General features: G+C 48.3%; 1 protein-coding gene across 3 annotated transcripts in view; it reads left to right on the plus strand.

The window, feature by feature from the left end:
- LOC142576615 (uncharacterized) overlaps positions 1–16,463 on the plus strand; it is a 501,274-nt gene that overhangs the window by 272,312 nt on the left and 212,499 nt on the right. For all 3 annotated transcript variants that reach the window (XM_075686816.1, XM_075686815.1, XM_075686817.1), the window contains exon 9: positions 5,608–5,679. In XM_075686816.1, the coding sequence (XP_075542931.1) occupies positions 5,608–5,679 (72 nt within the window). The remainder of the gene's footprint in view (positions 1–5,607; positions 5,680–16,463) is intronic.

Below are 16,463 nucleotides of genomic sequence, written 5' to 3' on the forward strand. Positions count from 1 at the left end.
TTATACTAATGCTACTCCTACGTCACGGCGACGGCAGAAATGCGCCTGGTGTACCTTTGGAATTTTATTCCAATAAAACGATGGATGTTACTCAGCGTGCCAATCGAGACCTTCATGAACAGACAAGACAAGCCTGTTTTTCCGGATCATAGTCGATCACGTCTTTCTTCCCGCTTTCTCTGCTCGACCAATCCCAGTGATTCGCACAGGCCAGTGGAGCAGTGGACTAGGTGATCCAGCAGTTTTCGCCCTATTGCCCCAAAATAGTTTCTTCTACTACAACTACTACTCCTACATCACGGCGACGGCAGAAATGCGTCTAGAGCATTCATGTAGTTGCTATCGCAATAAAACGAAAGATCTTACTCGGCGTGCCAACCAAGACCTTCATGGACTAGGCAAGACATCTGAAAGGCTTCTAAATCCTGTGTTTTCTGTATCGTCGTCTATCACGACTGCCTTCCCCATTTCTCTGCTCGACCAGCCTCAATGAGTCGCACAGGCCAGTGGAGCAGTGGTCTAGGTGATCCACATATTCTTGCCCCTATTACCCCTAAATAAAATAAAGTTTCTGCTACTACTACTACTACGGCTACAAAACGGCGATGGCAAAAATACGCCTGGAGTATCTAAGTAATTGCTATCCCAATAAAACGAGGGATTTTACTCGGTGTGCCAAGCGAGGCCTTCATGAACAGACTGGGCAACACATCTGAAGAGCGTCCAAAAAACTGTTTTTCTGTAACATAGTGACACTAGTACTTGCTTATCTTTATCAGGCGACGACGTCTCGCCGCCTAAAATTTTATTGCACAGCGCCGGACCCGCCGGGATTTATCTGAAGTTTCTGGAATGTTATTGATGGTTCCATCCGCTGTCTGTCACCGAAGCTTGTATAATCTGATTGCATGTACGCGCGAGCGAATAGTGTAGAACTTTAAGGAAGACACGCGGGTCCCAGCGATTACTCTGGAACATTCGACGACTGATGTATGAAAGCCGACGCGCCTGACCCACTGATCAGTTTTTGGACGACCGCCGATCGCGTTCGCCGCTATTGCTCTCGTTTGAGTGTAACTTGCTTCTGGGCAGAAGTTTGCCAAATAAAACGCCAGTTTCGACATTCAGCGTTTCGCTTTCTTCACCGTCACTACCACGAGACATATGGTGGAGGTGCTTGTGTGTTCATGTACCTGACGCCCAAACAAATCCTCGATCCAAGCCCGAAGCCCGAGGACAACACCATCGCCAACACCATCGAGCGGTCGTGCGGGAGGAGCTACGAAGTTTCCTTCTTCGTAGCCTCAAGTCGCTTCGATTGCCGACATCGTACGTGAGGAGCTCCAACAACTTGGAGTAGCCTCAGAATCGCTGCAGCCTCAGCCGGAAGCGATAACACACACCGCTGTAGCCCACCGTCACGCTCCCACGACAGTGCCCAGTGACGACACAGCTCCGTCGTCCACCACAAACCCCGCCACCAGCACAGCAACCCGTCGCCCCAGGCAGCATTAAATGGAAGACAGATGTTTGGCGCGCCCCGACCACTGTCCTCTATGCTATCACTGCGGAGAATCTGGACACAAAACCCGCCGATTCCCTTACCGCGAGATGGAACTGCGAATGCTCGCCATCAACTCACCACGCCCACAGCAATACGAACGCCCACGTGACATCGCCGACTATCTTGCTGCCACACAGTGGAGCCCTGGACGACCATCCCGTTCGCCGTCACCAGGCCGCTACCTGTCGCCGCAGCGCCATCGATACCCTGACCCAGCCCCGCGCGGGTACGTCAGCCTATATCTGGAAAAGTAAAACAGCAACCGATGGAGGTGCGTTTGTGTTTGTCGAACTCACGAAGACCCTCCATCGCAGACGTAGACGCCGAAGAGACTATCTCGAGGACATAACAACGACGACACACCACCGTCCCGACGAAGTCTGGAAACAAAGAATACGCCGATGAAAAACGACCTCACGACGCGACGTTCTAGCCTCAGGTCAACGGCATGCAGCCGCGATCCGACGCCAAGACCTAACTGTAACCCAAGACAAAGAACCACCGAACTCTACGTGCTTGTCAACGGCCACGCAGTCACCGCCTTTGTAGACACAGGAGCCGATTACTCAAATTCGGACAGCTGGAGGACACCTTATAATGCCGACGGTAATTTGTACGGCAATAATTGCAATTCATGACCGAACTTACCATGCGACTTTCGTTGTCCTACAACAGTACTCGCGAGACATAATTCTCGGCACGTACTTCTTGAACCAACGCGGCGTAATCGTCGACCTGAGGTCAAAGTCGATAACGGCGTCCGCAAACCAAGTGATACCGATGGAAAGGCCTTCAAGTCAGCGTGCCTTGAGTGTACTTAAGGACTCATGTCAGCTCCACCATTGCCATTTCCGTCGGCAACGAAACACCCGTAGGTGTAGAAGGCGTCATCGAGAGTGATCAACGTCTAGTGCTCGACCATGAAATTTGCCTCACAAGAGAGCTCGACTGCACGGAAGAAACTCGAAAGTCATGCTGACAAACATCAGCCAGGAGTTCAAGCACATCAACAAGGGCACGACCATCGCATACACCGAAGAAATTGTGCAAACCAGCAATACGTTTGTCCTCGCGTATTCTGCCGCATTTACCCTGACGGCATTAAATCCAGAACCAGACTTGGACATAAATCCAAGTCTCCCCATGAGTAAGCAGCAAAAGATCAGAAATCTTCTCCGACGATACAAAGTGTTTTTCGACGACATCGAGGATTCAACAACCACCAGTCGCAAAGCATCGCATAATAACTGAACAGTGCGCTGGACCACTTCGCCAGAGCCCTTACCGAGTGTCCACGCGAGAACGTGACGCTATTATGCAATAAGTCGACGAAATGCTGCCGTCGAAAAGCCCGTGGGACATCTCATGCAGTCTTGGTGAAGAAAAAGGACGAGCCCTACGTTTCCGCGTCGATTATCCTCGACTGAACAAGATCACGAAGAAGGACGTGTACCCCCTCCTACGGATAGACGGCGCATTGGATCGGCCTCCTGCGACATGGTGCCCCAGAAGCCCTCATCACCGACAGAGGAATGGCCTTTACAGCAGAGCTTACCCAAGCCATTCTGTAATACAGCCAGACAAGCTACAGGAGGACAACTCCCTACCACCCGCAGACGAATAGTCTCACAGAGCGCTTGAACAAGACACTCGCCGACATGCTAACAATGTACGTCGACGTCGACCACAATACGTGGGACGCAGTGCTGCCATACGTATCCTTTGCTTACAACGCGGCGGTGCGAGGAACAAGAAGGAACACGCCGTTTAAGCTGGATTGCGGCTGGAACCCGACGACGTCTGTCAACGCCATGCTGCCGCACATCTCCGACGAAGAGAAGCTTGACGTCGCCACCTACCTACAGCGCGCCGAAGAAGCCCGACAGCTTGCCCGCCTACAGATCAAGGACAAACAGCGTACCGACAGCCGGCACTACAACCTCCGGCGACGCTACGTCGAGTACCAGGCCAGCGACCTTGTTAGGGTTTAGACCCCTATATGCCTACGAAGACTCAGCGAGAAACTATTGCGACGCCATTTAGGACCCTACAAAGTCATCCGATTTATTGACGCACTGGACTATGAAGTCGTGCCAAACGGCATTTCGCATTCACAGCTGCGCCGCGCACGACCTGAAGGGGTCCACGTGGTGCGTCTTAAGCCCTCTTACGCACGCTGACGAACTTCCTTACTATGTTGTCTCTTTTGCGACGGGTGTTTTTGTTTGTTACTTTCGTTTGTTTGCAGAATCGGGTCGATGCTTTTTAAGAAGGAGTATTGACACGTATACTTGTTCATCTTTATCGGGCCACCTAGGTTTCACCACCTAAGAAATGTTATCGCACAGCACTGGATTCGCCTGGATGTATCGGAAGTTTCTGGAAAATTATCGATGGTTCCATCCGCTGTCTGTCACCCAATCTTGTGTAATCTGATTGCATGTATGCGCGACGCGAATAATGTATAAATTTGGGGAAGTCACGCGGGTCCCAGCGATTACTCTGGATCATTGGACGACTGATGTATAACAGCGGGCGCGCTTGACCCGTTGGTCAGTTTCGGGCGACCACAGATCGTGTTTGCCGGCATTGCTCTCCTTTGACTGTTAGTTCTTGTTGGCACAAGTTCGCCCAATAAAACGCTAGTTTCGAGATTCAGCGTTTTGCTTTCTTCACCGTCACTACCACGGGACAATATTCTATCACGACTGTCTTCACTTTTTCACTGCTCGACCAACCGCAGTGAGCCTCACAAGCCAGCGGAACAGTGGACTAGGTGATCCGTCTATTTTTGCCCGATTACTCCAAAATGAAAGAAGTTTTCTACTACGACTACTACTACTCCTACACGACGGCGACGGCAGAAATGCATCTAAAGTAGTCATGTAGTTGCTATGCGAATAAAATGGAAGATTTTACTCAGCGTCCCAAACGAGGCCTTTATGAACAGACTAGGCAAGACATGTGAAAAGCTTCTCAAGCCTGATTTTCTGCATCTTCCCTGTTTTTCTGCTCAACCACGCCCAGCGAGCCGCACACGCCAGTGTAGCAGTGGTGACGGCAGAAATGTGCCTGGAGTGTCTATGTAATTATACATAAAAGGGAAGATCCTGTGGCCAGCTATAACTGACGCATGTACAAGTTGCCTCTCTGAGCAACAAACAAAGGATATAACACCACAATCATAAAAGAAAATGCTGCACAAACTGGATGATATAATATGTCGCTGAATTTTTTAGTCATGATGTGGCACTAATCATACCTTTTGCATTCTTTACATCAATTCCCCTCATTTTCTTCCTCGTTTCATTGCAGGTGTCCTTAGCTATAGCCGAAGGTGAACGCGAAAGCCTTGTGAACGAATTGACCTTAATCACCCTGTATCCTCTTTAATCCACCCTGATCCGAATAATCCTCCTTCATTCACATAACCCGCCTTAATCCACCCTAATCCACATTGATCCAATCACTCATCAATCAGTAAATACCTGCTAATCATTAATGATGTCCTAAACACGGCTGGACATGCTTCTATTCGCTTCGGGCTTTTCTTGAATCACGTGATATTTTCTGTACCTCCCAAAGCGACCTTGAACTATGAGAGTATAAGGCTTTCGTAAAAAAAAACGAACAAAAAACTTCCGGAAATTGTGCTTTTCGCCCAGCCCGCGGATTTCTATCCGCGACGTCCACACAACAGCCATTACACACCGGATTTTGAAGCCACACAGCGGCAGCTTGGCACATTCTCTATCAACATAATGTGTCAAGCTATCTAATGTGGAACACAAAAAATACAAAAATAAAAAGCAGGAACAGCAAGCTCACTGGAAATCATTCCTACCACACGCTCCGGAAAAAAAAACGTAGCAGTGATTTCGTCTTTCGTTTGAAAGAAGGCGTCTTCATACGCCAACCCACTTACGCGAAAGTATAGCGCAGCTAACATTCTAGCCGAATTGAAGAATGACCAATGCGCCAGGTACTGGTCTATGCTGCCTGTAGTGTTATATGATTCTACCTCTAGTACTCATCTTTTGCAGGACTTGGAAAAGGAGGAAGACGATAAGTTTTATGACGTTGGAGGACCGGAAGTGACCAAGGTGGATAGAAAGGTAAGTCTCTATATAATTTTGGGCAAACAATTAAACGCGTGGTGAAAATGCTTGAAGGTGTAAAATCACTACAAATTGTAAGAATACTTTTTATCGAGCCTTTTTTTAATGACTGGTTTATTCTTTTTCTCTAACTGTTCTCACATTTACTTTCTATGTGGCATTGATGAGTCACTCACTCAGATATGTTTAAGACCCAAGATGTATGCGAGTATGAAGTGAAAGAGGATGCTGAACTTGCCCAGTTGCGTGTTTCTTAGCTAGTTCGAGTACACTGTTTACTCGGCCAAGGTATATTATTCTCGCACGCGTTGACAAAACAGATACTGTACACATTGTGAGAGCCAGTTGAGCATTTTTTAGTTGACTAGGGTAAGGTATTTCTTCGAAAAAATAAATGTTTCCTGCACGCCTTCATAAAACATTTCTAGCTTTCTAGGCAGGCAATTAAAGAAGTGCTTGAAATCTGCCATGTGCGTAACCAATACATATATAAAACTGTCTTGCAAATAAGTTTACTCAAAATAGACGTGGTTTGCGTTTCGTAAGAAAGTTGTCCACGTCACAAGCATAGCAGCGCATCGGAACACAACGCAAATAAAATTCCGCGAATGTATTTGTACTCTAACATGCAAGTGAGGAAACATTGTACAGTACTCGGAAGCGCCACATACTCGCTCATGTAACAACGTCGTTTCCTTTTGCCATATAATGCCGCCCTTGTATCACGTGCTCTGGCACTTAAGCTTTTGCCGAGTATGCCGGTATCGGAATGACATCACACGCATAAGATTTTATTTCCGTTGGCCGATTGCGGTGCGCACATTTTGGTGACACGCTGCCAGCTTCCTTATGAAACGCCAAGGTGGCAGGCGGCCGTGAACTTCAGCCGCGCACTCATAGTTAATTCGCCGCCTCGACCGCGCGAAGACGTGCTTTGTATACCGAGTGACAAACAGTCACTAGGTATACAAACAGTCACAAACGGTCACACAAATAGGCACAGGCGCCCTCTCGCACGTCACTCCACTTTCCAAAGAGGTGAACAGTTTAGAGCAAGGGGCCAGTGCAAATATCAGCAGAACTATGTGAAAGTAGACTGTCCGGTACTGTCATTCATCATCATCATCAACAGCCGGGCTACGCCCACTGCAAGGCCAAGGCCTCTCCCATACTTCTCCATCTACTCCAGTCATGTGCTAATGACATGTACTGGCATTACTTCATTACATTTGGTAACTATACCAAGCGGCAAAATTTGAACGATCCTGGTTACGTTGGGACATTTATTACTGTTTTATGAAACTAAGTACGTTATTTCTCTTACTTTATGCGCTTCAACTGTGTTGGCATTGTGTTTTACCGGTCCCCTTGCTGTCCTAAACAAAACTTATACCGGGAATATATTTGGTTAAAATAAGATGGTGTGTCAAATGTGTAGGTTTAGTACAGAATCTGATGGTAATGCACGACCATTGCAGTAAGTTACGCATACAAGTACCAGTATGCAAGTGCGTTTAAGGAAGGGCGTGCAGTACAGCCCACTGTCTTGAGAATTGTGTAACAGCCACACAGGCCAAATCTAGTTACAACTCGTGGCGTGCTCTAAGCTGCGCACGCAGTTAAAATTGTTTGAAAGCAGTCTTAAAAATCTTGTTCATCCCGCTTTAAAAGGTGTTGGTTCTAACATGGAAGTAAAACGTGGATTCTAAGTACCAGTTGCAGTTTTGTTGCATATTCCCGAATACAGCTATATCAATGTAAAATCTTTATTAATTACACTACCGCTTGATGTGGAACGATTTTGAGTTCCTTAGCTTTTCTTCCCCCGTGAACTTCTACCTCGACCCGACTGAAACAACATTTATTGCTCACAAACTCACGAACGCGTAAGTATGTTTGAAATTTGAAAGGAGGTGAGAGAAGGAAACCGTTCGCTGAGGGCTTAAAATGTTCTTCCCTCCCCTCCTCCTCCTTCGAACACAGGCAGAAGCCAGAAAACAAGGTAACACATGGAAAATACAAGGTATCCCCCATGGCTATAAAGCATTACGCTGTGCATTTCCTCGAATGATTTGAATATAAACACATACAGAGTGTCCCAGCCAACTTTAGCCAGAGTTTCAAAATATGCAAGTGCCACGTAGCTGGACAGAACTAAGGTAATGATGTTTGCTGTCGCTTGGAAATACTCAATTTTTTCATTCCGCCTCATGAGATATTCCAAGTCATTTAATCAACTTCAGTAATGCCGTAATTAAATGAAAAGTCTGAGTGGGAAAATTGTAGAGCGACATAACAAACTCCCGATGCATGTTTCTGTTGTTGTTGCGTGCAACATAAGCGTTTTTCCAAGCGTGAAAGAAGCCCGCAAATGCATTCAAACTTGCCGCGCGACTGGCCACCCGAGGCACTTCGTGTATTGGTGGGCTTCTTTCACGCTCGGATAAAACATTTTATGTAGCACGTATTTTAGGCAGCTTTAATATAATTATGACATTTGAAAAGGTGTATAATGTATTACGAATAACAATCTAATTAGGTGCAAGAAAAAATAGTATCACTAAGCGGCGGCAAACAACATTACCTTTGTTCTGTCCTGCTACGTGGCATTTGCATATTTTAAACTTGATAATCAGCTGGGACACCCTCTTTCTACAGGATGCAGTTTCCTTTTTTGCTCTAACGTAAGACTTATTACCAAACAAGGGTTCGCCATATCAAGAAAGTGGGACATGCCTAGACGGGTTCTGCGAAACCACGCGTGGTGGAGGAAAGTTTGACGGGAAAAAATTGACATCTACCTGTCTTTAGCAGGGGAAGGCGTTGGTCCCATGTTAGAATCCGGGACTAATATAAATTGTATTCAACTTTAAAGCTTACTTCCCGAGAAACATGTATGGGTTTCCTTTGCAGCTTCGTGGCTACAAGACGCGTGGATTTCATGTTATCCGTCCATAGCTTTCCTCCACTTCGCGAGCTTCACCTGAACTCATTTTCCATGGTGAGTCTGCGAATGCTATGAGTAGTCGATTATTTGCCCTCGCTCTGCGATCTGCTAGCACCCTCGTTAGCACAGATGGTAAAACGACCACCTCGGAAAGGCGTTGGTCCGGGGTTATAATAACAAATCGCCGCAAATTTTTTTCATAACTTGCGAAGCTTTCTTTCTGGAAAATCCATAGGGGTTTCTATTGTAGCTTCGTGCTACAACACAGGCGGATATTAATTTTTTCATTCAATAATGGATCATGAGCAATTGCAACAAATTGAATATTCACGCAACATTTTACTTAATATGGGTCAGTTATTGCAATTATTTCAAATTTATTCAACAGCATGGTCGTTGATTGTAAATTGAATGCGTTATGAAATACTCAGAACCGTTTACATTACAAGGCGCCTTGACAAATTTGTCGCAGTTGTTCGCTAAACCAGGAAACAGTAATGAAGCTATGTAATGTAGAGTGATCACGTAATATTACACGGCTCCATTAATTGCACGCTATTACGCACTAAAAGGAATATAGATTGACACTGCAAGATAAGGGGCATTATCAAAATATAAATAGACACCGTTTTGTCCCCTTCATTCAATAAATACATAAAACGTCTGAACAACAGAAGGGACGTTTTAGAGCTGCCTAAACAACGCGTGTGCTTGGGCAAGGAACAATGCGGCAGGAACAAACATTCCAGCGCTATGCACCGGAAGGTAAGCAATCATTTCTTTCGACGAGGTTACCTAAAATGTTACCGCATAATCCAGAACAATTTTCGATATCAACAAACGAGGCCATCATAAAACTCTCTCTTCTGCAACGATCACAATAAACCTTTTGCTGAAGCTGAGGCTCCTAATGTACTCATTGGTACTTTTATTTGTTTAACCCTTGAACGAAATGACGAGCTACCCGGTTTTGCATAACTTAATTACCGCAACATTCATACTACTAACGCTATTATTACTATTACTACCATTACGCTAATATTAGTTCACTTATACCCATGAGGGTATCATGAGGGTACACTCCTACGAAACTCTTTTTCCTTGACGTCTATGCGCTGCACCGTGACCACTTTACCACAGTGCTTGAAAAAGACGTTTCAACATGACGTCAGCTCAAGCATTGATCACAATATTCCCATAGACGCCTTGTTCCTGGCCCGCAAATGGTTATCCCTCAACTTCTCGTACCTAAATCAACCCGTTTGTCGTTGACTGGCTGTTTGACTTCCTCAAGAACATGAAGTAGTTTGTCTGTATTATTGGGCATGCTTCCTGTTAGCACCTGCTATATCCGAAGTGCGTCAAGGCACCGTTCTAAGGCCATCACATATTCTAATATTCATCAATGACCTACGTATTCACCTTTTGGCACACGATTGTGCCTTTTATCGTCCTATCCATAGCTTCTCTAACATTTCGCTTCGAAATGATGTGCTACTGGTTGAAAACAGGTGTAGAGCATGAATAATGCCATTGAATGCCAGGAAAACTTTGAGATCTCTTTCCATGAACGAGCTTCCTACAAAGCACATAGGAACGTCGTTTTCAGCCCTGAGTTACCTTCAGTATCATCATGCAAGTACCTGTTGGGTCACAGTGACTCAGGATCTCTGCTGGCCGCATCAAATAGCAAGTAAAACAAACGAAGCTTACCGTGTTTGTGGCTGTGTCAGGCGTAACCTTAGGTTTTCCCCTTCTCACGTAAAACTTATAACGTACCAAACGTTTGTTCGCCCCAAGCTGGAATATCCTCGCGCAGTTTGGGACCCGCATCAGATAACCCTGCAAAAACCACTTAAGTCCATCCAAAACCGCGCTTTTAGATTTAGTTTCTCAGATTATCGTCCCTATTCTAGCGGCTGTAAACTAAAACATGGAGCTAATCTTCCCACTCTTCAGTCGCGGAGAAAATTAACTAGCCTGTCCCTCTGCCACAAGTATTATGACTCGACTCTTGCCGGCTCGATTATCATACCTGCTCTTCGCCTTTCGCTCCGCATCTATGATTCTAAAGCTGTTTACCTACCGCCTGCGCGCACTACTGCGCATCTGAACTCATGTTTCATTCGAACAGGGAGCGACTGGAATCATCTGCTGATCGTCGCTACGCACATACTCCACCACTCCAAATCTAGCCACGTCATTCATCGAAGACCTCGCAGAAATTTAACGACCCACCCACCATATGATACCCAGCGCCAGGGCAGTTTTATGTAGAATATATATATATATATATATATATATATATATATATATATATATCATCAGCCTGGTTACGCCCACTGCAGGGCAAAGGCCTCTCCCATACTTCTCCAACAACCCCGGTCATGTACTAATTGTGGCCATGCCATCCCTGAAAACTTCTTAATCTCATCCGCCCACCTAACTTTCTGCCGCCCCCTGCTACGCTTCCCTTCCCTTGGGATCCAGTCCGTAACCCTTAATGACCATCGGTTATCTTCCCTCCTCATTACATGTCCTGCCCATGCCCATTTCTTTTTCTTGATTTCAACTAAGATGTCATTAACTCGCGTTTGTTCCCTCACCCAATCTGCTCTTTTCTTATCCCTTAACGTTACACCTATCATTCTTCTTTCCATAGCTCGTTGTGTCGTCCTCAATTTGAGTAGAACCCTTTTCGTAAGCCTCCAGGTTTCTGCCCCGTCGGTGAGTACTGGTAAGACACAGCTATTATATACTTTTCTCTTCAGGGATAACGGCAACCTGCTGTTCATGATTTGGGACTGCCTGCCAAACGCACTCCAGCCCATTCTTATTCTTCTGATTATTTCCGTCTACTGGTAAGACACAGCTATTATATACTTTTCTCTTCAGGGATAACGGCAACCTGCTGTTCATGATTTGGGACTGCCTGCCAAACGCACTCCAGCCCATTCTTATTCTTCTGATTATTTCCGTCTCATGATCCGGATCCGCCTTCACTACCTGCCCTAAGTAGATGTATTCCCTTACGACTTCCAGTGCCTCGCTGCCTATTGTAAATTGCTGTTCTCTCCCGAGACTGTTAAGCATTACTTTAGTTTTCTGCATATTAATTTTTTGACCCACTCTTCTGCTTTGCCTCTCCAGGTCAGTGAGCATGCATTGAAATTGGTCCCCTGAGTTACTAAGCAAGGCAATATCATCAGCGAATCGCAAGTTACTAAGGTATTCTCCATTAACTTTTATCCCCAATTCTTCCCAATCCAGGTCTCTGAATACCTCCTGTAAACACGCTGTGAATAGCATTGGAGATATCGTATCTACCTGCCTGACGCCTTTCTTTATTGGGATTTTGTTGCTTGCTTTATGGAGGACTACGGTGGCTGTGGAGCCGCTATAGATATCTTCCAGTATTTTTACATATGGCTCATCTACACCCTGATTCCGTAATGCATCCATGACTGCTGAGGTTTCGACTGAATCAAACGCTTTCTCGTAATCATAATATATATATATATATATATATATATATATATATATATATAAGGCGTGCAAGCAAAGAAGATACTGACACGTGTGCTTATCTTTATCGGCCGACCACGTTTCGCCGCTTAACAACTGCAATCGCACAGCGAGGGACGCGCCTGCATGTATCAGACGTTTCTGGAAAGTTATCGATGCTTCTACCCGGCTGTCTGTTGTCGCCGAACCTTGTGTTATCTAATTTCATCGCGTGACTCGAATGTTGTAGAACTTTGTGGAAGGCACGCGGGTCCGAACGATTAGTCTGGAACATTCGACGACTGCTCTATAAAAGCCGACCCGCTTGACACGCAGATCAGATTTTCGACGATCGCCGAGCGTGTTCGCCGCTATCGTTGTGCTATAAGTGTAGCCTGTTTTGTGGGCACAGGTTCGCCCAATAAAAGTTTGTTTGGTCGTTCACAGTATTGCTTACTGTGTTATTTAACGTCACCACCACGTGACATCTGGTGGAGGTGCTTTTCGTTCATGTACCGCACGCCCCCGACAAGCCGTGATCCAAGCCCGGACCGCAAAGAGAACACCAACGTAGTCCCGGAGCATCGAGCAAGCCGCCGTCTTCAACAGCTGCCCCCGGAGCACGGACTTCTACCTGAGAAGACCAAGAAGATTGTGGACAAGGCAACCCCAATGGCAGCCCCAGCGTCCCCCATCGTGCTGCAGCAGCCCAGGGAACCTCCGACGTTCCGCGGATCAACATTCGAGGACCCGGAAACCTGGCTCGAAACGTATGAGAGGGTCGCTAAGTGTAACAGTTGGGACAGCGACGACAAGCTGCGGCATGTCTATTTCGCATTGGAAGACGCCGCCAGGACGTGGTTCGAGAATCGGGAAGCCACCTTAACGACGTGGGACCTTTTCCGAAGCGGCTTCTTGCACACGTTTACAAGCGTCGTGCGAAAAGAGCGAGCCCAAGCTCTACTAGAAACCAGAGTGCAGCTGCCAAACGAGACGATCGCGATCTTCACGGAGGAGATGGCCCGTCTTTTCCGGCACGCCGACCCGGAAACGTCGGAAGAGAAAAAAGTTCGCTTCCTGATGCGCGGCGTCAAGCAAGACCTTTTCGCCGGACTTATTCGTAACCCACCGAAGACTGTGGCTGAGTTTTCTGCAGAGGCATCGACGATCGAGAAAACTCTGCAGATGCGCACCCGGCAATATAACCGCCAGGGGCACACGCCGCAGTATGCCATCCAAGGATTCGGTTCGGACGACCTTCAAGAGAACATCAGGGCCATTGTGCGCGAAGAACTGCGCAAGGTCCTGCCTTCGTCGCAGCCTCAAGTAGCTTCGATCGCCGACATCGTGAAAGATGAGGTTCAGCGATCGCTTGGGGTTCCTGAGGTGCAACCTCAATTACCGCAGCCCCAGACAGAAGCGATGACCTACGCCGCCGTCGCACGCCGTGAAGGTCCCCCTCCGCGACCACGCCAGGGCCCTGCAACGACGCAATTCCGTCGTCCGCCGCCGCCGCCGCCAGCACGCCCACCCGTCGCCCAGCGCACCTACGCGAGGAAGACGGACATTTGGCGAGCCCCCGACCACCGTCCGCTCTGCTATCACTGCGGAGAAGCCGGCCATGTGTATCGCCGATGCCCATACCGGGAGATGGGACTGCGAGGTTTCGCCGTCAATGCTCCGCGCCCGCAGCGAGGTGAACGCCCTCGCGATATCGCCGACTACCTCGCCGCTACTCAGTGGAGCTCTCGACGACCGTCGCGTTCGCCATCGCCAGGCCGCTACCTGTCGCCGCAGCGCCGACCATACACTGGCCCAGCCCGGGGCCGGTCAGCGAGCCCGTATTCGGAAAACTAAAAGCAGCAACCGATGGAGGTGCGGTTGCTGTTCGTCGAACTGACGAAGATCCTCCGCCGCCGACGAAGACGACGAAGAAACCATCTCGACGACCTAATGACGACACGCCGCCGTCCCGACGAAGTCAGGAAGCCAAGACTACACCGACGAAAGACGACTTGACGACGCGACGTTCCAGCTTCAGTTCAACACGACGCAGGCGTGATCCGACGCCGAGACCTAACTGTAACGCAAGACAAAGAACCACCGACCTCGACGTGCTTCTCGACGGCCACGCAGTCACCGCTTTAGTAGACACAGGAGCCGATTACTCCGTCATGAGTGGACCCATCGCCGCCCAGTTGAGGAAAGTTAAGACTGCATGGGAAGGCCCTCAACCTCGCACCGCTGGAGGACACCTGATTACGCCGACTGGGATCTGCACGGCAAGAATTACCGTTCATGACCGGACTTACCCTGCCACCTTCGTTGTCCTCCAACAGTGTTCACGAGACGTCATTCTCGGCATGGACTTCCTGAATCAACATGGCGCAGTCATCGACCTGAAGTCGAAATCGATAACGCTGTCACAAGATCAAGCGATACCGCCGGAGAGCTGTAGTAGTCACCACGCCTTGAGTGTGCTCGAAGATCAAGTGAGCATCCCACCGCGCGCCAGCATTATTATTTCCGTCGGCACTGAAACACCCGCTGACGTAGAAGGCGTCATCGAGGGCGACCAACATCTACTGCTCGACCGTGAAATTTGCGTCGCAAGAGGGATCGCTCGACTCCACGGAGGGCAAGTGGAAGTTATGCTAACCAACTTCAGCCAAGAGTTCAAGCACATCAACAAGGGCACGACAATCGCATACATCGAGGAAATTGTGGAAACCAGCAATGCCTTTGTACTCTCGGATTCAGCCGCATCTACCCCGATGAGCATTGTCCCCGAACCAGACTTCGACGTGAATCCAAGTCTTCCTATGAGTAAGCAGCAACAGATCAGAAGTCTTCTCCGACGATACAAAGACTGCTTTTCGACGTCATCGAGGATTCGACAAACACCAGTTGCAAATCATCGCATAATAACCGAAGGGAGCGCTCGACCACTCCGCCAGAGCCCTTACCGAGTTTCGACGCGAGAACGTGAAGCTATTAGGCAACAAGTCGACGAAATGCTGCGCGACGACGTCATCCAGCCGTCGAAAAGCCCGTGGGCCTCTCCTGTAGTCCTGGTAAAGAAAAAGGACGGAACCCTACGCTTCTGCGTCGACTATCGTCGACTGAACAAGATCACGAAGAAGGATGTGTACCCCCTTCCACGGATAGACGACGCATTGGATCGGCTCTGCAACGCTAAATACTTCTCGTCGATGGACCTCAAGTCTGGCTACTGGCAAATAGAAGTCGACGAGAGACATCGCGAAAAGACTGCCTTCATCACGCCAGACGGCCTCTACGAGTTCAAGGTCATGCCATTCGGACTGTGCTCGGCACCTGCAACGTTTCAGCGCGTCATGGACACGGTGTTAGCCGGAGTGAAGTGGCAGACGTGCCTTGTTTACCTGGATGATGTCGTTGTCTTCGCCGGAAATTTCGACGATCACCTTAGGCGGCTTGCGACAGTGTTAGAAGCCATCAAGTCATCAGGGCTCACTGTGAAGCCGGAAAAGTGCCGCTTCGCTTACGATGAGCTTTTGTTCCTAGGGCACGTGATCAGCAAATCAGGAGTACGCCCCGACCCACAGAAGACAGCTGCCATCGCAAAGTTCCCACAGCCAACCGACAAGAAGGCAGTGCGCAGATTCCTTGGCATGTGTGCCTACTATAGGCGCTTTGTCAAGGACCTCTCACGTATCGCGGAGCCGCTAACACATCTAACCAAATGTGATGTCCCGTTCAAGTGGGAAACGCCGCAGGCCAAGGCATTTCAAGAACTGAAACGACGCATGCAGTCACCGCCGGTACTTGCACACTTCGACGAGGATGCCGATACCGAAATCCACACTGACGCCAGTAGCCTAGGCCTCGGTGCTGTCCTAGTCCAGAGGAAAGAAGGACTTGAAAGGGTGATATCTTATGCTAGCCGGTCGCTGTCAAAAGCGGAAAGCAACTATTCTACGACTGAAAAGGAATGCCTCGCCATCATTTGGGCTATAGCTAAATTCCGCCCTTACCTCTATGGCAGGCCATTCAAAGTCGTCAGTGACCATCATACATTGTGTTGGCTAGCTAACTTAAAGGACCCTTCAGGACGGCTGGCGCGGTGGAGCCTCAGACTACAAGAATATGACGTCACGGTAATATACAAGTCCGGAAGAAAACACTCCGACGCCGACTGCTTATCGCGCGCCCCCATCGATCCCCGGCCCCAAGACGACGAGGACGACGACGCCTTCCTTGGGATAATAAGCGCGGAAGACTTCACTAAACAGCAACGAGCAGACCCGGAGCTAAAAGGCCTCGTCGAGTATTTGCAAGGAAACACCAA

The sequence above is a fragment of the Dermacentor variabilis genome, chromosome 3 (genome assembly GCF_050947875.1).
Source record: "Dermacentor variabilis isolate Ectoservices chromosome 3, ASM5094787v1, whole genome shotgun sequence".
NCBI lineage: Eukaryota > Metazoa > Arthropoda > Arachnida > Ixodida > Ixodidae > Dermacentor > Dermacentor variabilis.